The following is a 26073-nucleotide window of genomic DNA, read 5'->3' on the forward strand; positions in this document are numbered from 1 at the left end:
AAGAACAAAGGCTAATTTAAGGTAACACGGCAGCATTAATGAAGTCAAGCTAGTTAATCAGTAAAGTATTGTAAAAAAATAGCATGTATCTTAGATCCTGCCTCCATTCCACTTTGATTGGGCTGGTGCTGGTCTGGGGTCACCCTGAAGATGAAGTGTTGTGGTCCCCACCAAAAGAGAAAAGGTACAGAATGAGAAGACGGGGGGTAAGAAATGGCCCCAGCTTCATTCCCAGGCTGCTGGGGCGCTCCCAGTGTCCTTTTGGTAGTGGCAGGCCCTAAGGATGCTCTCCAGCGCATCAGAGCCCATGTGCAGGCCACTCTGCGTCCCTGATGTCGCTGTTCCCCCAGTGGAGCTGCCCTGGGCACGGCTGCTGGATTTTCAGATGCCCAGTGCTGAGTCTTCCTCCATTTGTCCCTGGTAACCATTAAGGGGTTCATGATCTCATCAGACATGCAGTCCCACTATAAGGCAAGCACTGTGCCACAGGATGCACAGTTAGAACCTTAAAACATTCTGTAATTCAATCTCTAATGGAAACAATACTGGTAAATCAAGCTTAATTGGTTCCAGTGGCAGCCTTGAGAAGCTTTCACAGATCCCCTTCCATGAGGATGTCCCAAGATGAGGCCCCTGTCCTGCGGAGGAGTATGTTTTCACCATCAGGAACTGGACATGTGAAATGTGGTGCCTAAAGTCAGATACCTACACATGCAGCAGCCACCACCCAGTACCTCTGTGTGAGGGTAAATGGCAGACCATCCCAGCAAAAGTGATCGGATCTCTCGATAAACTGCCGGTCCCATCTAACCGAGAGATCCTACTCTCAAGTTTCCGAACTCTTACTTTTCCCCAATGCTTCCTCTGCTGGCTGACCTGAGCCCTCTCCTGCTGGTATCTGCCATGGAGGAGATGTTTCTCCAGCAAATGAAAGACGTCCCTTATCAGACACGGCTGGGCTCTCCCCCACCTCTCAGCAGCAGCCTTGCGGCGCCTAACACCAGGGCTGCCAGGCAACAGCGCCAGAAGAAAGGTGAGCTGTACTACGTTAGCAGGTACCCACATTCAGGGAAGAAATGTACAGCACAGACAACTGTACACAGGCGAAGTTAAATTTCGGGTCTGTGTCTGTGGCAGCGGCAATAAACTGAAATTTCAGATAGCTCCTCAAATATTCTGGAAATCTTATTGAACAAATGAGTATCAACATGAAGACATGAAGATTCAGTATCTTGCAAGCAATTCTGAGGTCAAAAATGCTGTTTCAAGGTTGGAGGTGAAAAGCAAAACTTATTAACAAGCTATAATGAAAACAGAAGAATCGGTTTGCCCTACTGCTTGTATCATTTCCTCCATGAAGTGCCTAGGGGAGGCCTCACAAAGGCGCCCCTGTCCCCCACTGTCTCCAGACAGGCGCGCAGCTACCACCCACTGCTTTCCTTTGCGTGGGAGCTGCGCTACCTGAACACTGGAGAAACAAGCCAAACAGTGACAGTCCTCCTCAGTCAGTGATGCGCTAATATTCTCCTCTAGAATACATTCCAAAGCCAGGCTTTCTGGTCCCTTCCGAAACAACTCAAATGGCTTCCAGCCTCTGCCTCCACATGAGGATCTCAGCGGGGATCTCAGGTGGATTTTAGATGATGGGTTTGCCACATGCCAAGGAGTGGGGAGCAGCCTGCCCTCCAGCCCCGGCAGGAGCAGCGTACACACTTGGAGTTACCCACGAGACCAGACGCTGAAACGCTGCATCTTAGGAAGTGGGACCTGGGCCTCCAGGTCCTGTTGGTGTTTATGTCTTGTCCTTCCATGGATTATGAAGGGGAGATGTTCTGTCTCCTTTGTGAAGGGACAATCTGAGCACCTAACACCCCTATAAGCAAATAAATGCAGAGGTAATTAAACTTCAATTCTCCCCCATTTCTTGTGCCAATAACACACGCTCTTTCAGAGTCAAACTGATGTGAATGGATAATTACAATGAAATCCAAAAGCTGATTTTAAAGGTGTTGGAGCTTTAACATCCATGATTGCATCAGACCTAAACAACCAACTCTAAACTTTGAGGAGTCATAGGAAAGCACTTCCACTTTTCTCTGAAAAACCCCAGAGGCCAATGATCCTACTGGGAACCACATGACATTTTCTCTACATAAGATAGCTTAAAATAACTTTTAAACAGAGTCCTCTCTCAACAAAGTCATACCTCCCTTCTGGTAAGAAAGGATTGCCAGGCCGGGCGCGGTGGCTCAAGCCTGTAATCCCAGCACTTTGGGAGGCCAAGGTGGGTGGCTCACGAGGTCAGGAGATCAAGACCATGGTGAAAACCCATCTCTACTAAAAATACAAAAAACTAGCTGGGTGTGGTGGTGGGCGCCTGTAGTCCCAGCTACTTGGGAGGCTGAGGCAGGAAAATGGTGTGAACCCAGGAGGTGGAGCTTGCAGTGAGCCGAGATCGCACCACTGCACTCCAGTCTGGGTGACAGAGTGAGACTGTCTCAAAAAAAAAAAAAAAAAAAAAAAAGAAAGAAAAGAAAAAGAAAGGATTGCCCCGGATAAGAATTGACACTAAAATTTCCTTTTCATATTTTATATCTTTCTGTATTCTTAAAAATTGCAGGAGTCTTTTTTTTTCTTTTCTTTTCTTTGAGACGGAGTCTTGCTCTGTCGCCCAGGCTGGAGTGCAGTGGCGCAATCTCGGCTCACTGCAAGCTCCGCCTCCCGGGTTCACGCCATTCTTCTGCCTCAGCCTCATCGAGTAGCTGGGACTACGGACTACAGGCGCCCGCCACCACGCCTAGCTATTTTTTTCTATTTTTCAGTAGAGACTGGGTTTCACCGTGATAGCCAGGATGGTCTTGATCTCCTGACCTCATGATCCACCCACCTCGGCCTCCCAAAGTGCTGGGATTACAGGCGTGAGCCACCGCGCCCGGCCGCAGGAATCATTTCCTTAGTAAAAGACTCGCCAGCCCCCCACCCCCCCCCGCCTTTTTAATACTGTTTCCTTGGATACTTATTAACACTTCATATTCTGCCTTTCTTTTGTGCTTCTCAATTCTCCCCCTTACCTCTTCTACTCCTCCAGACGTCCTATTGTTTTGTTTTTGTTTTTACTTAAAGACAAATGCAAACAAACAAACAAACAAAAAACACAGAAACCTCCAACCACAGGGCCAACAGGAAGTCAGAAGAGACATCATGGAAGTTACAAAAGTGAATGTATTTTTCAGTATCTTTAGTTTATACCCTAGGAAAGTCTCTAGTATTTTGTTTTAGAATATATGTATACATATAAATATTTTATATATAACTTATACGTATGTTTAAAGTCCAAATGGAAAATACTTAGTTCCTGTCACAGGCAACAGCAACTTCCTCGGTGGGAGATAGAAGTAGTGCTGGGAGGTGGAGAGGAACATTCTGGAGGAAGGAACGAAACAGCCGCGCTCATTCAACCTCTTAATTTAACCTAAGAGGAAACTTTGACTCCAAGAGGTTAACTACCTTGTCCAAGTTATCAAGTAAATTATTTATGGAGCTGGACTTAGAATTCTGATTTAAAAAAAAAAAATTGGTGTGTGTTTTTCTTTTACTTAGGATTTTTGGAAGCACATTGAGTGGGGACCTCATTTTAGACAGAATGGAAGCACATTTGTCAGGAGGGCCCTTCTGCTCCTCCGGGCCTCCGGCTGCTCAGCCAACCCCAGGAACCCAGCTTCGAGCTCCGCTGCCTTCTCCGTGGCCCTAAACAACCCGCAGTATCAGCGTTCCCACCCACTCTTCATCAAAGCCGTTTCCTCGGTGTGGATGAGCCCAGCTAGGAAACGGGAACAAAGGTTTGAAAATGTCACTGGCAATGACGGACACACTTAATTCTGGTTAAACTGGCAATGACTGACACACTCAATTCTGGTTAAGGTGGGAAATTTACATTTCAAGAGGCTTTTCTGGGTTTGACAGAGTTTAACTGGCAGAATGTGTTGGAGACATTTTATGGTGAGAAAACACGGTCTCCACCCCTCACATATTCCGGGTTAACTCCTCCCTGCAGAATTGAAATTCACAATACTGAGGTTGGCGAGGACTCTTTCATAAGGCGCAATCCCAGCCCTGCCTGGTCCATGTCTAATGTCAGGGTGAGGGTGCCATGTACCCATCACCTGTGTGAGCTATTCTGAGCTGGACAATTAACACCATCAAGAATCGTAACCAATTCGAAGAATCTGCTCATTCTGATTTTTACAGCCCTGTAACATCTTTATTCTCCTATTTGGTTATAGGATTTTCAGTTTATAAAATGACATTCATGGATGTCCCTGTGGCTTCTCTTCTCAGGACATTAAGCAATGAAATTCAAGTGATCTTTGAAAGAAATACAGGAGGTTTTTTCCTCTTTATTGTGTGGGGTTCAGAGTTCCTTGACAAGGAGCAAGAGGCAATTTGTCCAGCCTCAATTATGATTCACCAGCCTGGATAAACTGCAATATACAAACGTGAACACATTTATCTTCATTAAGTCCCTACTGTTCTAGGTGTAGTGGGGTGGGAAGGCTAATCTCATACCCGGGGTAGGAAATATGGAGAGGACCCAGAGGAGGCACCTGCCCTTTGCAGACATGGAAGACAATGGGCCCTTCCAGGGCCTCAGGCAAAGAGCTTCTCCCAGGTGCTGCATTCAGCAAGAAGCGACACCACCTGTGCATGGCCCAGGGCATAGCAGGCAACCAGCTGCGGGCTGGAGGAGCAGGCAGTGCCCCATAGCCCATCAAGCAGTTCCTTCAGCATGAGGCGGGCACAAATTCCTGGAGGGAGCAGCTGCTCTGCCAACCAGGCTGAGCACAGCCAGGGGCAGCAATTCTTCTCGACTAAAGATGTTTTTGTCCCATTTCATCATGCACACCTGGATTGGCAATGGCAGGAAAGACCAGCCCTGGGAAGGTTCTGACTTCCATTCCAGGTAAGAGTTGGTAAAGATCTGGTAGGAAAGGTGCAGGCATGAGATGAAGGTGGTCCCAAACCAGGAGCTGAAGTCACGTGGAGGAAATGCCATCAGCCAAAAGGTCTAGCCAAGACCTGATTCCAATGTCTTCCTGCTAAGATCAGGTAATTCACTGCAGTCTGCCTAGCAGACAGTGTCTGGAGACCTAGTCATGTGAGTGCCCCCAGCAGCACATACCTGAGAGGACAGTGTAGCCACTGGAGTGACAGAACAGAAAAGGAATAAGTGCTTTGTCCCACTTGTGAGGGGCTCACAGACGGTGAGCTGGAAGGAGCTTAGGGACTTCAGGTGTAGGTGTGGCAACACCTGGGACCACACGGAGCCCTCCCCAGTTACCCAGGCAGAACACCTGCCCTGCAGACTCCTCAACCAGTCGGGGCCAGGTACCCAGGTGACACTTAGGTCCAGAAATGCAGTGGGACTCACCAGATGCTGGGTAGACTAACAATCACAGTGTATTGCCAGGACTGGAAGCCACACTTTCCAAACTGGCAGTCCCAGCCCTTTCTACTCTACACAGCACCCCTGAAGCAAGCACAGAGGAGAAATCTAAGTGTGTGCAGCCTGGGCACGACACTGGCTAGTGGCCGCATGGCTGAGCTGGTGCCCCTGTCTTTTGTATCCTTCCCGCCTGGGAGGGGGGGTGAGACGATCAGAGCCCAGGTGTGTTCAGTTTAGTGGAACAAACATTTCAAATGGTGAAGAGCAGCAGGGGCTTGGAAGGCACAGATCTGGAATCCCAGCTCAACTTCTTTCCACAAGCCACAGGACCAAGAGCAAGTATTTGCCTCGCTCTGCCACAAAACTTCTCAGCACAATGGATCCCTCCCCTACTCAGCACCAGGTGGCTGGTCTTGGCTCTGTCCTGGAGGCAGCGACTCCAGGTGAAAGAGAGTGGCTGCTATCCAGAGACTCACATCTAGACAGAGAGACAGAGTCAACAGGGGATGTGTGAAGAGTGGCCAGGCATCGTGCCAGCTGGCAGGGAAGGCAGCCATGTGGAGCCATGATAAGTACCAGTTCCTACAAACGCCTACAGCAGAGCTGGGGATGCAGAAGGAAGAGGAGTTAGCTTCCTTCGGCTCAGTGCACCGGCAGGGGTAGGAGCCAGGGCTCCATGTGGAGAGGCCGAGCCAGGGCTCCATGTGGAGAGGCCGAGCCAGGGCTCCAGGCGGAGAGGCCCAGCCAGGGCTCCAGGCGGAGAGGCCCAGCCAGGGCTCCAGGCGGAGAGGCCCAGCCAGGGCTTGGGAGCTCAGGGGCCAGGGGTGACCAAGTCAGAGTCCAGTTTTCGGAGCACGTGTGGGCTGCAGATGTCATTCAGGGGGAGGCAGTGCACAGAGCGCAGTTGGCAAGGACACAGTGCAGAGAGAGGTGGGGAAGGGCCATCCTCGGATGTGTCAGAAACTCTGCAGGTCATCACAAGGCTGGATCCTGATGGGCAACTCCCATACCTCCAGCCCCAGAGACCTGCCATCTATGATATTTTAGCAATGATAAAATTGAGCCTTTAAAACAAATGTATTTTTCTTTGCTCTGGCCTCACTTTCTCACTCAAATGTCTTGGGATATTCCTTTATAAGGATGGGCTTTGGCAGATGTGCCAGCCCAGGCTGCCCTGGGCCCATTCCGCTGGTCACTGTCCAACAATTTTCCTTTATATCCTGATCTTTCTCCCTCAGGCCACTGGCATCCAGGGTGCATTCTGCTCCTGAGGCCAAGGCGAGGACAGCACTGCCCACGCCCCCTGTGCTCGCTGGCTCTGCTGCACGAGCTTCCTTCCTCCCTGCTGGTCTAAGCTCGTGGACGCCCACAGAGCCCCAGGGAAGCCTCCTTGTAGGATTGGGGCTGATGTCTCACAGCCCTTCCAGGGAGGGCTTTGCAGCTGGGGCAGTTTCCTTACACCCTGTTTCCTGGGCTGGTGTGAGAGGACCCTGCAGGGCTGAGAGACTGGAGCTCCCGCCAATGCACCCGGAGAACAGGGAGCCCCTGGAGCTGGGCTGCCAGCCCAGAACGGCCTTGGCACAGCCAGCAGCGTACAGGAGGAGGGGGAGCGTTTCCTGGGGCAGGGCCGGGCTGAGCAGGACCCAGGAAGGGCAAAGCCAGGAAGAGTAAGTTGAGCCATGAGAAATTATCATTTTTGTAGGTCAGAAAATCTTCCAGTATTAGCAGTTTGCTCTAGTTCAGCCTCGCCCCAGGCTGTCTCCCCTGTTTGGACAAGCTGCTGTCTCCCAGCTGGACTTGTCTTCTTCTGAAGCATGGCCTTCTATCGGGGAAAACATCTATCTTGTCACAGTGCTCAAACATTTTGCCCAATCTAAAACACTTTCCCTGTTTTCTCTGCCTGTCCAAAGCCTCCGTCTTCCGAGCTGGCAGGAGCCAAGTTTCCTGGCGAGCTGTGGGTGCTCTGTGCTTGCTGTCACTGTTGTGACTGGTGAGAAGCAAGACTCAGAGTGGACTGTAGATTGTCCAAGGCTACACCAGGCCTCTTCCTACGATGTCACAACCCTACACACAGGTCTCATTGAACAGATAACTATTTTCTGAAACATTTGAGGGTACTTCTACCTTTCTTCCGAGTGACAAGAGTCTAGCACCCACTATGTTCGTTTTTGAAAAGTTCTGACCGGCGCATGTCGGCACAGCCCCTCTTAGGGGCCTTTCTGAGCTGCTAACCCCATGGGGCAAGCCCTTCGGCCTCCAGGACTATCTGCGGATACTCCAGAGGTCAGGCAGCTCTTCTCTTCTAAACAACGTGCTCTTTCTGCTTCTGATTAATTCTTACAATATTGATTACTTTATAACTAATCACATGCTAGCATTTATCTATGTACCAGGTTGTCTTCCAGATGGGTCATTGAGAGAATCCTGCCTGGGGGCAGTGACCTCTGCGGTCAGTGATATCCGGGGACCAAGCTGAGAAATGACAGGTTCAGACTGGCTTAGCCCTCAAGGGCACACCGTCCTCCTTGAGCTAAAAGTGGGGGGTCAGAAGGGGAAGAGGAAAACTCGCCTCCCATGGTACCTCTGAATTCCCCCAAAGCTTAAGAGTAATGCAAACTCCAAATCAGGAAATTAGAGGCCCAGAGAAATGAAATACTGTAAGAAAGAACAAGATTATAATGCTTACTAAGAACATAACTAACATGCTTCAAGCTGTAATTCTGAGACAATGTTATTGGCATAGCCACGTATGGCTGCAGAGTTAAAATCATCTATTCTTTCCTCTGTAAGTTTTTTTCCCTTTTCATTTATTAATTTTCTTCCTTTCTGTGCTTTCAAACATTCCTTTACCTGCTGCATCATAAACTATGTTGGCTCTATGTTTAATCTTTTGCCCAAGTTTTTAGCTTAAAAATGTATGTAAACATTTGCTGCCAGAGGTTCTTTTAGAAAAAATGGATTCATCTAGGTTACACCTCACTAATTGTGAATGATGTTTAACTCAAGGAGTTCTAAGTTCCTCTCAGTAATCTGCTGATTTATATCTCTCCTGGTTTTTCTTTGGGGGGGGGCGGGGGCGGTGGGGGAACAGAGTCTCACTCTGTCACCCAGGCTGGAGTGCAGTGGCGCGATCTCGGCTCACTGCAAGCTCCGCCTCCCGGGTTCACGCCATTCTCCTGCCTCAGCCTCCCGAGTAGCTGGGACTACAGGCACCTGTCACCACGCCTGGCTAATTTTTTGTATTTTTAGTAGAGACGGGGTTTCACCGTGTTAGCCAGGATGGTCTCGATCTCCTGACCTTGTGATCCACCTGCCTCGGCCTCCCAAAGTGCTGGGATTACAGGTGTAAGCCACCTATATCTCTCCTGCTTTTAAAAGCAGTGCCTTGCTAGTAACTCAGGAAAGAGAGGAAGTTAGAGAACTAGAAACGTATAAGCTTCCTTCTGCCCGTGAACTAGAAAGGCGAGCAAATGATATAAACCTACTGTAATTGTAGGGTTTGAGTAACATTATAAAACAATTCCGTTCCCTTCCCTCAACTCATAACCTCTCGTAAACCCTTTGGGGAAATAACTTTTCACTTTAAAATCATACCATCCCATTCACCATTTCCTGCAGTTACTGAAAAGCCCACATTAATGGAATGCCTTTTGGCCAAAATGAAGTGAAGCCAGGAAATAATACATATAAACTAGGGTTTTCTAAGATTTTTTTTGACCTTTGTTTTTCTTTATGTAAGACAAATTCAGGTTTTTTATTGACATAATATTTTTCTACTTTTTAACTGAGATATAATTTACAAGCCATAAAATTGACCCTTTAAAATGTACAATCCAGTGGTTTTTAGTATATTTTCAAGATTGTGCAATAACCACTATCTAATTCCAAAACATTTCCATCAGCTCCAAAAGAAATCCCGTGCTCATTTTCAGCCACTCCCCATTTCTCCTCCCCCAGCCCTGAGCAGCCACTACTTTCAAGACAATTTGTTTTAATTTGGTAAGCATTTCTTCAGAGAATATTTTTGTTGCATTGGATGGGAGGGTTTAGAAGACCTGAGCTCTAATTAATTCCAGCTGTGACTTCCTACCTGCGTGATCTCAGGCAAATCACTGAAACTTTTTCTTCCTCTCTCTCCTCATCTGCAAATGACAAATGTCAAAGGGCAGAATGTCTGCTATTTGTTCCATTCCACCCAGGGTTTCCAAAGTCTAGATTGGCGGCTGGCACTACCTGTGATCTGAAGGCCAGCCTCCCTTTGCCCTTGTCCGTTTTCTGGGCCTGGTTTCCAGGACGTTCCATGATACTGTCAGATAGCTGATGTCCTTCCAATAAGTTCCTTCTCTGCTTCTGAGTTGGTTTCTATGATTTGCAATTAGGAACCGCGACTGGTGTATGGAATGAATGAAAATATATGACATTTGTGGCTGTCCACATGTTTGTGGATTTTCTGGGTTAGTAATCCTTTCCTGGTTTGATAGGACTAGTTCAATGAAAGGAATATTTCTAAAAAGTCCAGAAACTCTTTTTCTGTACGCCAAACTCTATCACTAACTTACTAATGTGACCTTGAATGAGTCATTTTGACACCCACCTTCCTCACAAGGGTGTTGATAAAATTGATGAGTTAATATTCAAAAGTACTTTATGCTTTAAATAGTGTCTTTCAGCAGAGGTGCTCAAAGAATTATAATCACTACAGCTGCACAATAAATTATAAAGAGATTCCTTAAGAACTATCATATTTATCTCAAACTTTTAATGAGAAATTGACTACAGTTGTAAATTTTCCCTTCAGCAAGCGGTCATGATGTTTAAGTTTAAAAAATTGGTAAAAAGAAACTTACATTAAAATGTAAATTAGATTTCTTTTTTTCCCAATTCTATTCCCAATAGATTTACTGACCACACAACATCTTTACAACTTCTGGAGAGTTCCAGTCCCCAATTCCTATAAACAATTCTGAAGGATGAGAGGGTGCTCTCTACGTAAGTCCACAGTGGGAATTGAAATAGCTTCCTCAGCCTGGTTCAAGGGCTCTCTCTATTTCTCTAAATTGCTCCATCCTCATCACCGCCATCCCCATTTCCATCCTGATGTCCGTGTCCATCTCCATCCCCATCTCTATCTTCATCCTCATCTCCATCTCCATCTCAAACCTCATCTTCATTCTTATCATCTTCATCCTTGTCTCCATCCCCATCTGCATCTCTGTCTCCATCCCCATCCCCTTCTCCAGCTCCATCCGCATCTCCAATCTCATCTCCATTCTTATCATCTCCATCCCTGTCTCCATTCCCATCTGCACCTCTGTTTCCATCCCCATTCCCATATCCAACTCCATCCCCATCTCCAACCTCATCTCCATTCTTATCTTCATTTCCATCCCCATCTACATCTCTGTCTTCATCCCCATCCCCATCTCCAATTCCATCCCATCTCCAACTCAATTCCCATATTTATTCTCATCTGCATCTCTATCTCCATTCCCGTCCGCAACTCCATCCCCATCTCCAGCCCCATCTGCATCTCTCTCCATCCCCATCCCTATCTCCAACTCCATCTCCATCTTCATCCTCATCTGCATCTCCATCTCCATCCCCATCTCCAACCTCATCTCCATTCTTATCATCTCCATCCCTGTCTCCATCTCCATCACCATCTCCAGCTCCATCCCCATCTCCAACCTCATCTCCATTCTTATCTTCATCTCCATCCCCATCTGCATCTCTGTCTTCATCCCCATCCTCCTCCCCATTCAATCTCCAATTCATCCCATCTGCAACTCAATTCCCATCTTCATCCTCATCTGCATCTCTATCTCCATCCCCATCTGCATCTCCATCTCCATCTGCAACCACATCTCCATCCCCATCTTCATCTCTCTCTCCATCCCCACCCCATCTCCAACTCCATCCTCATCTGCATCTCCAGCCCTATCCCCAACCTTGTCTCCATTCCTTTCTTCATCTTCATTTCCATCCCCATCTGCATCTCTGTCTCCATCTCCATCCCCATTCCAACTCTATTCCCATTCCCATCTCCATCTGCATGTCCATCTCCATCTTCACCTCCATCCCCACCTTCTTCCCCATCCCCATCCCCATCTCCACCTTCATCCCCATCTCTCTCTATCCGCATGCTCATCTCCATCCTCATCTCCATTCCCATCTTCATCTTCATCCCAATTTTCATCCTCATCTTTATCTGCATCCCCATCCCCACCTCCACCCTTATCTACATTCCAGTCTCTAGCCCCAGCTCCATCCTTATCTCCCTCACACAGGTACCTGCAATCAGTCCAGGCATACTGGAGCGGGTTTCATTGTCTTGAGCTTAGAAACCACCTCTCAGCAACAAGAGCATTGGAAATCATGCATTTTAAATTTTACTTAGCAAGAATTTCCTTTTGCTCCATTCTAGAGCTGATCCATTTTTCCCTAAAATGTTGCTTACTTGCCCTTTCCTCAGCAATCACTTCTAGTCATTAACATAAAAGAAAAAGCAGATGTCCCTTAAGAACAGCAGTTGCACATGACTGGGCACTTGAAGGCACTGGCTCACCTCACAAATTACACCATCTCCCAAGCTACCAAAACTGCAGGAGATGAATGTGGGAAGACTCAGAGAAGCTCTGTGTGTCTTCAAGATGCACACTTGCCATTCTAGCATACTGTAGGACACAGCACTCGAAATGGTTACCTTGACTGTCCATTTCTATTGATAGAGGAATTTTAACACACTCTTATTTTTTGTCTACTTTTTAGTAAAAGACAAAGTAAAGGACCAACATACTAATATATTACATGCAATATAAAATGTGTACTAAAATTAGAAATGTAAGTGTAATATAAAAATAACTGTTCAGAGATATTCTCAGATTTTCTTTTCACTCCCCAGCAAGGGTCCGTGAACACGCCCGGGGGCTCAGCACCCCATTTTGGAGATGGCCCTTCTAGAACTGAATTTGGAAATTATCTGTCTACATTGTCTCTTAATAGAGGATTCAAAATTCAGTTATTTTTAACTGAATTTAAAACCAACAAGTTTTATTCACCTTTGTTGACAAGCTCTCAGCATGGTACTTTGCCAATAATAGGTGCCAGTCAATTAATTTAGGGACTTTGAATGGTTGTCTCTTCAATTTACTTTTGACTTTCAATCTACTTTTGGAGTGCCATCATTGCAAAACCCAGTTTAATCTTGTTTGTCTAGCTCACTGGTAAAAATCAATACATTGATTCAGGGCAGAGCTGAGAACAGGGCAGGCCCTCCCAAAAGTACCTTCTCCTGCTGGGTGCCCACTTCGTCACACCAAATTTCATGGACCCATTGTTTCTAGATGGCTCCAAAGGGCCCGTGGAGATTGGCCCTGTGGCCATTGCTGACCAGGGTGGTTTTTTCTGACCTGCTGGCTTCTTGGTGTGGATGCTGCAGTTGGGGCCAGCTTGGGCATGCAGCCGCCTCCTTCACTGTCTCCCAGCGCACACACTGTTGCTGGCTCTGAGCAGTGGACACTTAAAGTTAGCTCCAGCTCCGTGAGAAGGTGATGGCTGCTTACTCTCTGAACAGTTGAAACAGTTCCATGTGGAGGCCGTGTCTCCCATCCCGGGGGTTCAAAACAACCCTAACCTTAAGTCATCACTCTGGTTGGTGGGCACTTGCTAGGGTCATCCTGGCTCTGGGGTGGAGGAAAAAGACCCCATGGGGGAGAAGTCCATTGTGACAGTGCTTCTCGGCCTAAGAAAGCTGCATATGTGTTGCACAAGAGGAAGAGGACAGCTCCGGAATAAATGAGTGACTTCGAGCTCAAAGACTGCTCTCTAGCTTCTCCAGGTGAAGATTTTAATGGCCAGAGCAGAGTGGGGCTTCAGTTATCTCAACTATGAACATGATGTAAATTATGCCAGGAGTTTTTCATTTTTATTGTGATTTTTGCTCAACCTGAACTGCTAAGTAATATTGCTGTTTCTCAACACTCCCCACTTCTGCAGAGCTCCTTTAGAAAAAAACTCTGATAGAATAAAAAAAGGAAAAATACACATGTACAAGTTGGAAAAAGGTTTTATAGATGGGCTTAACCAGGTGAATTGTGTAATATAACCATGGTTCTTCCCCCTAAAATTATGTATACTTGATAGCTTAACCTAAACAAAATCTTAATGGGTTTGTCTTTGACATATTAAAAACTTGAAAGATAATGTTATACATTTTTTTTAAATGTTAAGATTGTCATGATCAATCAACCAGACAAAAGCCAGGTAATTCAGAGCTACAGATAACAGCGTTGATCACTCTAGTTTCATCCAGGCTGGTGATATAACTGCATGACTTCCATTAAATAAGCCACTTAGTGCCACAAATGTACCCATTAGAGTCCCTCAACAGTTCTGTAATTACTGTTATATGGAGCTTGGCAGTTAGGCCTTTGCATATGCTAAAGAAACGTAGGCATTCATATTTAAATCCAGCTCCCTTGCGTGCTGCGGCAGCCCAGCACCCACTGACTGTATCTTTTCAAGTGAGTTAAATGAGTAACAGAGCAAACGCAAGCTCACTTTGGAAATTCATCCAGGCCTCCTCCTCGAAGGGAGTATGGGACTGCTGATGCTTTCCATGCTCATTTTAGTGATGTTTGCTGCAATACATCAGCGATTATTGTGGGCCGAGGACTGTCATAAGCACTGTGCCCAGATCATTTCGTTTTTATCCTCATCACTATCTCACTCAGCACAGAGAGGTGAAATAACTTGCCGATAATCACACAGCAAGTTAGTGGTGGAAGAGGCAAGAGTCATGCCTCCGAAGTTACAGGCTACACCATGCAGTTAAAACAGACGTGGAACGAGAGCATCCCCCTTCTCTGGCTCCTGCCCTGACCCTGAGTTAGCCTCGGACTAGCCTCGCACAGTTTATTCCACTTCTTCAATAAAACTGGAATCACAACATCTGCCTTGTCTACCTGAAAGTGCTGTGAAGACTGGAGAGAGCTTTGAAAATTAAGATCCGGTGCACAAATCTGGGTTGTTCTTAGAGGTGAAGAAGGCCGTAGCACAAATACACCATGAGGCCCCACTGTGCTCAGCCCACCTGACAGCGTAGGGTCAGCCAGCGCCCAGCCCCTGAGAAGGAAGCGCCTTTGAGCAAGGGTGAGAAGACCAGGTCGCAGGTCCCATCTAAGGCTACAAGCTGCGGTGCTGGGTGAGTGCAATGGACTGCACAGCAACACAATCTGGGGTGTGAAGATGCCCTATAGGCTCACAAGGTGGCCCTGAAAGGGTGGAGTGGATTCTGGACAGAGTGGAAGCGCAGCGGAGGGCATCCCAGAGCGGACACACACACAGGCATGCACCAGCCTCCCCAAGTGCAGGAGCCAAGTTCCCTTCAGGAAGAGGGAGTGGCTTAGTCCATCACCTCGGCTACAACAATATACCCTAGGCTCGGTAATTGATACACCTCGGCTACAACGATATACCCTAGGCTCGGTAATTGATACACCTCGGCTACAACAATATACCCTAGGCTCAGTAATTGATACACCTTGGCTACAACAATATACTCTAGGCTCGGTAATTTGTAAACAACAGAAATGTATTGCTGACAGTTCTGGAGTCTGCAAGTCCAAAAGCAGGGCCCCTGCCTGTCTGATGAGGGCCTGTTCCTCATAAATGGGGCCTGCTGGCTGTGTCCTCAATGGTAGAAGGGATGGACAGGCTCCCTGAAGCCTCCTTTCCAGGGACGCCAACGCCATCCCTGAGGGCAGAGCCCCCATGCCTTCTTCACCCTGCCAAGGCCCACCTCTTCCTATCACCACAATAGGGACTAGGTTTCAACATGAATTTGGGGGACACATTCAGGCCACAGCAGAGAGGGGAATGTTGGCGCGACAGGTGCAGAGAAAATAAGCCCATACTAGAGAGGGAAGCCTGAGCCTATCCCGGAGGGGCAGGGCAGTCACTGAAGGTTTTATCTGAGGAGCAAAGGCTCAAGTCGGTGCCTAAAGAGAAACCTGTGCGGGTGGCACTGAGCCAACCTGAAAGCCTGAAGCCCACACCTGGAGCAGCAGGAGCACCTCTGGGAGAGGCAGCTCTGACCCCGCCGTGGCAGACAGGCCTCCAGAGCACAGCACAGGTTCTGAAATGCTGCCTCCCAGGGGAGGCGGGTGTGGGGTACCTGGCAGGTGGGATGTACTTTGGAAAAGGGGACCAAGCCAACTTTTGTTTTAGTGTGAGATTTTCTGAAACTATCATCCCCCTGGAGGAGGGTACAAGCAAATTTGTCCCTGGGGCTGGAGCACTGCAGGGGGCCATGGTTTGGGCTGTAGAGTTGGAAGTCATTCTCATCAAGGTCACTGTTAATGTCAGAGGGCCTCAGAATACTGAAAAGATGAGAAGCAGAACCAAGGACAGAGGAAAGCTGACCTGTTCCGTGTCCAGATTCAAGTTCTGTAAGCGCACTCACAGCAAGCTTTTCTCATGAAAACTTATCTCGAAGGCTTCAGAGAAAAGTGTGTTGCATAATATGCAAATTGATAATTGGTGAAATTTAATAGGGAGCACCTAAGGTGTTCTAAGTCACTCCAGTCTCTGTTTTCAAAAATGAACAGGCAGTACTTAACACCCTCTAATTGAACCTGAGCTTGGAAATGTCTTATGAGTTACTGTAATTCTAGAATGTTAAGTTCTTTATGTAAAAGTTAACTTAAAAGTTCAATATGTTTTAAAACCCCAAGTCAGAACAGGAATAGTTTTTAAACCTATTCATTTTGACCTAATAAACTTTATCCTATTTTCACTATTTTTCCCGATGCTTATTTTTACTCTTTAATCATAATTTAAGGAGGTTGAAAAGAATTATATTAAAGAAATAACAGCATGATAATAACAGCATCATTGGGTAGAGGAAGGAGTCCTAACCTTCAGTATAAACCCTGCCTGGGAGCTGGTTAAAATACCAACACATAGGTCCCTCCCTGCCTGTGTTGTGACCAAGTAGCTCCTTTCAAAAGAAACACAAAAAGCGATTCTCATGAACCCTTGGACACACTTTTGGACAGACTGCTGTATATTCTCAGTTTTGTATTTATGGAAGTATTCGCTATTATGCTTATTAGCATCAAGGGAGCTTATTTAAGAGCTATATAAAGAAGTGATATAATTCTGAACATAAAAACTTCTGCTGATTTAAAGCGTTCTTATTGTTTACTTGATGGGCTATGAGATCTGAGAGTCATTGCATTGGGCTGTAAACCAAGCTCCCTTCTGAGATCAGGGCATGTGATGAAAAACGGTTTCAATGTTACAGGGTCTGATCCACCAAGCTTCCAGTGAACTCCAGACATGAAAGTGGGAGTTACAGATTTAAAATTCGTGTGATGTGGGGTTAGCAACAAGTGTTTTTACTTAAAAAATTATCACGAATGGCAATCTAACTGCATAGAAAGGAAAAAATAGCATCCTTACATGTTTTTCTACAATTTATACCAAAATGTCAAAGGTCAAGGTTATGATGGCTGCCTTCATGCAATTCTAAATGAGGGCAGTTCATAGGAGAGAACTCCACAAACCACATTCTCAGGGGAAAAGAAGGTAAAATTTGAGCAAATGTGAGAAAGAATTGAGAGGAAAACCCACTTATGTGGGAAAATAGTGCTAGTGCTCATCAGTCCTGTTGGAATCTAGAGGATATGTTGAAACAGCTACGGTCAGGCCAGAGAGAGTGGTGTTTCTCCTTTAAGCATAAAGCTTGCTTGTGGGACGTTATTTATGTGCTGTTAAACCTCATAAGGAAAATATTAAAGCTATCTGGAATCAACTGAACATAGGAAACAAGCATTAAATTGTACCATTTGACATACAGCTTCCTTTGGTGCATAAATCTGCCAACATCTGCAAAATATGTACATGATTTATTATATTCTCTTTGGTATGTTTAATAAGATTGTAAATCTGACCAATGCCTAGGTATGAGACCTCCAAACTTTCACTAATTAAATAGGAATGTCTCCATGATAAAAAAACAAAATGAAAAAACCCACTGCCTTGTCTGTATAATGCAGCGATTTTAAGAGTGGGTAAAGAAAGAAAAAAAGGTGTCTGAATTTGGGGAGTAGGTATGCGGGCAGGTTATTGCTTTAGGGCAGTTTACAGAATGCATGACAGCCTACAGTCAATTTTTGTCATCTTTCTGGCGATGCTTATGGGATTGACCAGAAACGGACTCTTTGTGCCTTGCAGGTCAAGAGCTGTTAATGCCCCCATGCAGATCAGACATTTAAAGTAGATACGATCACTTCACCTACAAGCCTGGGGACAGCTGTGCCCGGTGGAATAGGGGCCATGAGCCACACCTTGTGCTTTGTAGACCCAGGAAGCCCTGCCAAGTTTCCAGAGAAGCCTGTAATTATCATTCCAGCCCCTCCATCGGAAGTACCGAGGTGCAGTGCAGTTGCGGTGAGTAAATAAAGTTGTGTCACTGAGGAAATTGTCCTTAAAAGAGAAATCCTCCCATGTGGCAAACACGCAGTCCTAGAGAGCGTGGGCGGCCACACGACCCGGCGTGAAGGCAGGTGTGAGCCTCGGTCCAGGCGCCAGGAAGGATGTTAAAGTTAGCGACTCTGCGTGCTTTCAGTATGCTTTGCATCCCCTCAGCCCTTCTCATCACAGTGTGCACCATCGGTCCACAAGCCCTTGCTGAACCTACTTTCAATTCAAAAAGGAAGGCCAGACAATCCTCTGAGGAATCCGACAAAGGAGAGCTGTTTCTCCTTTAAGCGGTTTGTGGAAGGAGGAAATATGAGCAATTGACATGAACAATTTGGAAACCAAATAAAAGCAAAACTGGATGAGAAGTGAAAGCCGCAAGCCCTGTGGGAGTGAAGCCGAGCTAGCGTCCCTTCGTTTCTCCCTTTCCTGGGGAAGGAAACCCGGACACCTGAAAAAGCTGTTCTCTTCATTTGAGGGGCTGCAGCTTCTCTCACGAAGTTCTCAGCATTCCTTTTAGGTGCCGTACATGGTGTTTCTACTTCTTAAAGATTTTCCAACTAGGTACAGAGGGGAAAATACCGCGGCAGAAATCCCTGGCTTTTGGGTGGGACGACTTCTGCAGGACACACTAAGTTAGGGCGTGTTTATTTTCAGAAGGTGGCAGGAGACTTTGCCAACACCAGTGCCCCTTGTTTTGACAGCATTTTCCCAAGTAACTGATTATGTTCCTCTTCTACCATACACACCTAATCACAGTAGATAGAGCCAGACAGGCTGAAATTCACTTGCTACCCTTCAGCTCCTAGGACGTGGCTGAGTTAGTCCTGAGGAGTTGCGGTTTACAGAGAGGCAGCGGCAACACTCGGGCAGGGAACTGAAGAAAAGCGCCCATGGGTACCCGGAGCTTCGCAGAGCTCTCAACAAGAATCAGGGTGACTGTAAGAGCAGAGACATTCTGCAAGCTGATGGTGGCTGTAATTAAGCTCACGCAAGCGGCTATACGTTACTGAAAGTTGATGGCTTCTGATCTATTAGCTACACATGTGTAATAAGAACATTTGTCTGCATTGTTTAACACAGGACACAGATAACGCTTCCACGGCCCAGAGTGTGCAAAACTCACTGCCTTGCGCGACAGCGATCTACAAGACGATTACAAACATGTTAACATAGAAGCATGTACAGAACATGCAGGGAGGTAACCTGGTGAGCCGGCCACGGGGCCATCATCTAAACAAGAGTTTAGAACACTCATATGCTAATGAGCTGAATTCTGCAAACGCACAGTCCTGCCTTTGACGTCATTTCTGATAACGTCTTGCTTTGAAGCAAGCCAACTCCCACAGTGTAAGCCAGCAGATTTTTTGTTTGTGGGTTGTTTGGGTTTTTGTTTTTGGCAACAGTTAAGGGAACTAAATGATTTTTGTAGTCCTCAAAGAGATAAGAATAAAGTTAACTTAAATCTGAACCATTAAGATGTGAATTGCTTTGAGCCTAAACAAATTCCCCTGAACCTAAATGCTGCTTTCATTTCACTGGATCTTTGGGTTACACATTATTGCATTCAATGGAACTTTGCATTTCAATAGCATAGGTCACATGTGCTACTGTCTCAGGGACCTTTCAGAAGGGATGTACAGTGCCAGTTAGCAAAATATCCTGTTTATTTATCCCACTGGCCTGCCATATATTGCCACATTGAGTTTTGCCCAGAGCCACTGATTAAATTTCCATATGCTAGCTATTTTCTTTCTTTTTTCTCAGGTTCAAGTTTGGGAAATAAAATAAAATAAACACACCACACAGAAAAATCAACCCACAGAAGCAGCCCATTCTTGCTCTTGACGCATTCATTCTACAAGCATTTACTGAGCGCCTCCTATGTGGCGGGAACTGTTCTGCGCACTGGGACCAGGATGGCGAGCGACATGGGCCACATTCCCTGTCCCCCACGCAGCTGCCATTTGGGGAGTCAGTCACCAGAGGGTAACTTGGAGGGTGTGCTCCACGGGGCAGTGGCATCAGGAGTGCCTGTGCGTGCAGAGGAGGCGTGGAGTGGCTTGTTACTTTACATGGGGCTGTTAGGGAAGGTTTTCCAGAGAAGGCAGCCTTTGAACAAAGTGGCTCTGGACAATAGATCTTTGGCCCCTGATTAAATTTCCATACGCTATTAATTGGATTCCTTTTTTCTTGGGGTCAAGCTTAAGAAATAAACACACCATGCAGGAAACATCAGCCCACAGAACAGCCCTGGCATGAAAGTTGTGGGGGGAGGGTGGTGATGCTCCACTATACACTCTTCCTGGAAGCCTCAAGCCCATATGGCCCCGAGGTTGGCAGAACAATGCCCCCCCCCTCCCCCAGGGTATCCAGGTCCTAATTTCCAGAACCGGGAAGATGTCACCTTGCTGTTCCAGAGGAACAGTAGCCGGGGGAATCAAGGTTGGTTAATCAGCGACTTCAAGATAGGGCTGGGGGAGGAAGGGTCAGCCTGCCTTTCCCAGGGGGGCCCGACGGGATCTGATGAGGGCACGGTGGGGCAGGAGAGAATCTGTGACGTGAGGAATTCTCACCCAGAACCTCTGGAAGGAGCCAGCCTGTGAGAGGCACTGCTGCCCTGTGACCTCCAGAACTGTAAGGTGATAACTGTGTCCGTTTGTGACGATTTGTTGCCACTGCAATAGGAGAGGAATACAAACACCACCGCCTTTATCCAGGCCACACTTCAACCAATGCACACATCATGAATCGTGAAAAACACATTTTGATTTTAACTTAGAAATTCTAATACGCAAATTTTCTATTTTTATTATTTTATTGTTATTTGCTCCTAGCAATGAGTTTCATCTAATAGATGTTTTTCACTGTTGTAATGACACAGGATGTCTTTAGACATTTTATTAAAGAGATAACACATTCGGAACTAGTAAAACAATATTTTAAGAGAATATTATTTATGAGGCCCTAAGCCTATGAAAAACATAGCTGTTACCGAACCCGTGTTTAAATCCACTTTTTCTGTCTCTGCGGTATCATCCAGCCCGCTTTTGGGGGTTGTTGGAATCGGGGATTACAACTGAAATGTCTAAGAAAGCCAGGCAAATGTTAACAGTGAGGGGGCAGGTGGGGCATCCGCCCCTTGGGAGTAATTATCCCTCCACTAGGAAATATGTTCCTTTCTGTTCTGACATATGTTGGTCTCCTGGTTCGGCATTTTGCAATTTTGAGAAAAATACACCCCCTGTATTCCATTCCCTGCCTAACCCAATTCAATTTCTTCTTCTAAATTCTACTGCCAAGGAAACAACTTCACACCATCTCGGTGCCAGGGAACTCAGAGGAAGTGGGGAGGCTGTGAGAGCCGGGGGCCCAGGGCCCTTGAAGCCGGTCGCTTCTGAACAAATCAAGCTAGCGGTGGCCACATGGGGCGGGGATTTTTCTGAATGACTACAGTTTGTCAGTTGTTCTTTCAAGTAAAAATGGTGTTTCATGAAAAAAAAAAAAATTGGCTGGTTCAACCTGCACTTCAAAAGTTGCACAAGTGTTCTCCTCCCAATCTCTGCAACTCAGTAAGCAGCCCACGTACTTTCTGGGAACTTCCCTTTTAATCACACGGAATCTTGAAGACAGACACATGAGCATCAAAGTTTAACAAAATCAATCATTTTCCTGCTTCCCCAAGGCTTCAATAAGCAGCCCAAGTACTTTCTAGGTACGTCCCTTTTAATCACACGGAATCTTGAAGAGAGATACACGAGCATCGAAGTTTAACAAAATCGATCCTCTTCCTGCTACCCCAAGGACACTCCTGTGTGAAACCCTGCTGTTCCGTGTCTCCTACGAGAACAGGCTGCTGGGCCAGGCGCTGACAGCTCGCCCCGTGGAGCCGCCACCTGGACTCCGGGAGGCGCCAAGGCTTCAGCCCTCATGTGCTCTTACATCATTCGTGCGAATATCATCACAGCAAAAGAGGCAAATAACGTCTTGGCATTTTTATGCAAAGATTTTTGACCTTCGAAGCCCCCGGAAAGTGCATGGGACTCTCAGGGTCCGTGGAACACATTTGTAGAACAGAAATCAGGGAAAAGCTAAGCCTCTTGTTCCCCAGGAATTCTTTCAACGGTGTTTTATCATCAATAGCTGAGGAGTATATTGTACCCCTCACACACGGTGAAACCATATAAAGGTTAACTAACTTTAGTTATATGCTCTTTCCTATGAATACGATATGTTCTCAAATTAAATTCAGAGTGGGATCCATTCTGTTTTGCAAGAGACCGAGGAGCGACGCTGGCAGCTGGGTGCCCTCTGCTGGCCAGTCTGGGAAGTGGCTGGCTGGGAAGGCAGAGCTCCGACTTCCCTAAGCTTAACACAGGGCGTGAATGGTCCAGCTCTTTTCATAGACTCCCCTTAAGAAGCATATTCAAGATTTTTCAACCACATAATTCATTTAATTTCAATAATTTACTTTTCAATAATTGAAATGTTTTTTAAAGAATCAAGATTATTTTTAGATTGAAATATGATTAAAAATATTTGGTGACATTAAATTTTCTGTAGTGCATCCAGGCATCTCATTAGGTAACTTAAAAGCAAAAACCAAAAGTAGCATCTATGTTGTTTATCCTCATCAGCCACCGGAGTTTCGATCAGACAGTCTTACTGTGCTTGAGAGCATAGACTCTGCCTGCGTGTGTAGGAAGAGAAAGAAAGGGAACAGGTAGAATCGAATAAGAGAAAATAGACTGCTGAAAGAAAACTTTCTGCTTACACATAAGACAACTTTCTGCCTATATCTCTACCTAGTATAGATAATTATCATGATCACATATTCAAACAGGGGCTTGCTATGCAAATGCCTTATCAGTGATCAAATTCTTTAAAGAGTTATTCAGGTTTTGGACAAATTTCCATTGATGACCCATCACAATATAGAGAAAAGCAATTGAACTGCTTCATACGTATTGATTTGGAATTGACTCGATTCCATCAGTTACCAGCTGTTGTTCTGAATATTCTCCAAATGGTTCTGCCCACTTGAAAAATATACCTGGGGCCTTCCTTAACATTCCCAGTTACTCATCTATGTATATTTTACAAAGGGGCATCCATCTCAGGCATTAACTGAGCACGTATTATGTGCTAGACACTGTGCCAGGCTTTGGAAAGGGCCAAAGGTTAACAAGGTGTATTTCCAGTCCTGATAAAACTTTACTATCTAGTTATCCCTCAGTCGTTTCCATTTGAGGTGGGCTTTTGTAGGTCCTCTGAATAGATTACTTTGGGGGTTCAGGAAGGGGAAAGCTTCATCATGCAGGAAGTGAGATTTGAGTTAGTTCTTGCAGATTGTTGTGATAGTAACAGGCAGAAATGGGCGAGTGGGGTAGTCTATATTGAAAAAGCAAGTGAACAAAAGCCTTGGGTCAGGGATGTCCTGGATGTATTCTGAAAGTGAGAATAATAAAGTATACATTAAAAAAATACAGGCTGGGCACAGTGGCTCATGCCTGTAATCCCAGCACTTTGGGAGGCTGAGGTAGGAGGATTGCTTCAGGCCAAGAGTTCAAGACCAACTTGGGCAACATGGTGAAACCCCATCTCTACAAAATTAAAGCTATATGTATAGATATAGATATATAACAGGAATTGAGAAAAACAGATTCATATGAATAAGAGGAATAATAACATCTGCAATATTTCTCCAAGAATCCACATTCTGCTTAATAACAGCTGGTGCATAATCCAAGCCAGTTTTCACAATGGCCTTTCCCCCCTTTCTCTTTTTTCTCCGAAAGAAGAAAGTCCCATCTCACTGGTTGAGTTCTGGTAGGGGCCAGCTGGTGCTGGGAGGTTCTCTTAGAGGCCTGTGAGGCCCTTCACGTGCTCAGCCAAGGAGCAGCTCCTGTTCTTGAGGTTGGATGGTTTCATGTAGAAGAGAGTGGCAAGTTGATTCCTTATCTGACTTTGCAAAGTACATCTAAAGTGCATGACAGCATGTGGACGTAGTTTCAAAATACACCCAATCATATGTCCTCAATGCTGGTGAGTAAGGAAATCATCTCAGGCCTGATGGTTGGCCTTATTGAAAAATCTGTGATGCATTCATTGAACCCCAAAGTGAACATTTTTGTTGTTTCATCCTTAGTAAGCTTAAGCCATTCAAGATGCTGAATGAATTACTGAGATAAATCACTTCAAATCATAGAAATGGACCTTTCTGGCATGATCTGTGTCATGAGAACAGTTTTTAAATCTTCCTGTGAACAGAGTCGTAGGACTGCCTTTCCCACTGCCGGCCCACCATGTGGAGAAGCACCCTGTGAGCAAGGTGCCTGTTTTGTCATGGAGCGGGATGGTGAGATGGCCTTGGTGGCATTACTTCACTGTACAGTGAACCCTGCTCCATGCGGGTGAGATGCAGCTGCAGCTGCTGACTTCCTGGCAAATCCTCTGTGCACAGGAGCTGCTCCTGATCTCACACATTTTTCTGAGCTCCATCCTAGCTCATGGCTCATTCATTACATTCAAACCCGCTGCTTCTGAGACATGGGTGTGCAGTTGCAAAGGAACAGACGTGGTAACGCACTCTGTCTCCTGTGATCTGGTTTATTCTCTGCAGGTTTCTGACTTCATCAAATACCTGCTAGTGGATGCCCGATGATCATACCCGCTTTTCCACATGTTTGTGTTTGCATGTGTGAAACACAACAGAGGCAGGTGACGACGATTTCTTCCAGTCGCTCATTTTGCATCTTCTCTGAACACAGTATCTGCCATCGACCCGGAGTCTGCGTTTATCAACTTCTCCACAGTCCTGGAGCGGGTACCTCCTTCTGCAATTGAGGACGAGGCCTCTGCTATCGAGTGGTGCCTTTCAGGTTCTCACGGTTGCTTTTCTTTTCATGTAAAGCTAGCCATTTCACATTGGAAAACATCACTTTATGTTTGCTCTGGAAACATTCACTTGCTTTGTCGGGAAGGCCACTGTGTTTGGATGCCAGTTACATAAAGGATTTGATGATGAAAAGTCTCATTAAGGACTAGGAATTAATGGATCATCAAGAAAATCCAGTTTCAAAAATTTATATTTTCTATTAAAACACATCTGCTTTCAGCTACTTGTCCAAAACCATCCTGTGTGCAGGTTCTCATTCATCTTTATATCAGAGTCATTCACGATTTCCATTCAGGATATTATTTTGTATATTATAGTGAGTTCATATATGCATCCCAAGATTGCTTTCACCTGTGAGGAATCATGCTTGTGCCACTAATTCATTTTACAGTGAATTAGTGATTGCAAAGAAACCACAATGCCAATGACTTCGCTAATTTAACGGGTGATAGAACATAACACACAATGACATAAAAAACGAACTTCCCCAATCAACCATGTTTTAGCAGAAAAAAAACAATGAATGTAATTCTGATAGCCCTTCTATAACTTTTAGGAACGTAGCAATCATTCAGAAAGTAAATTTCTGTGAATAGGGCACTAGGTCTTTCAGTCAAACAGTGAAATGTCTGCACCCAAACTGCTTTCCTACCTGTCCTCCGAAACTGCGCAGGCACCCAACCGCCGAGAAGGCAACCAGGGACTGCTCCTGGGTCGCAGATGGCTCTGGGAGCCACCACCGTGGCGGGGAGGCTCTGGGGACTAGAGGAGGCAGAGGCTTTGGTGGGAAGCCAAGGCCGTGATGCGAGGCGTGGTGGTGAGCAGGCTGCGCTGGACCCAGAGGGACGCGCGGGGTCCCAGGGAAGAGCCCAGGCAGTGGGAGGCCCGTGGGCGGTGAGACCCTCCTGTGCCCAGGGCGCAGCGCAGCGCTGGCTGGGGCCGACGGGGCGCACGGGCGGACGGTGATGAACCCGGAGACCCGGGAGCCAGTCTGGGCTGCAGCAGCCTTTGCCTGGACGTCAGGGTGGAGCCCGGGGGTCGCCCCTGCGCCGGGTGACGGAGGAGAAAGGGACCCGCAGGAAGCAGGAGGGAGCGCCTGGCACAGGGACCCAGAGACTCGAGCAGTGTCCCTGTGAGGCCTGAAGGAGGGAAAGCCAAGACCAGGTGCGTTTTGGAAATTGCTGCTGTGAGGCGCAAGACGTTCTCAGGCTCTGCTGCGAGCCCCCAGCACGTCCCCCGGTGTCCACCT

General features: G+C 46.4%; 2 protein-coding genes across 4 annotated transcripts in view; one reads left to right on the forward strand and one right to left on the reverse strand.

The window, feature by feature from the left end:
• Positions 1–26073, reverse strand: part of PDE10A (phosphodiesterase 10A) — a 659574-nt gene that overhangs the window by 507739 nt on the left and 125762 nt on the right. The window lies entirely within an intron of this gene.
• On the forward strand, positions 5862–14899 carry LOC131382901 (helicase SRCAP-like). The gene is made up of 2 exons (XM_058435668.1): positions 5862–6121; positions 6174–14899. Exon 2 carries the CDS (start codon positions 10541–10543, stop codon positions 11933–11935), a length of 1395 nt encoding a protein of 464 aa, XP_058291651.1. The 5' UTR covers positions 5862–6121; positions 6174–10540; the 3' UTR covers positions 11936–14899.

Source organism: Hylobates moloch, unplaced genomic scaffold, assembly GCF_009828535.3.
Source record: "Hylobates moloch isolate HMO894 unplaced genomic scaffold, HMol_V3 SCAFFOLD_2, whole genome shotgun sequence".
NCBI classification, from domain to species: Eukaryota; Metazoa; Chordata; class Mammalia; order Primates; family Hylobatidae; genus Hylobates; species Hylobates moloch.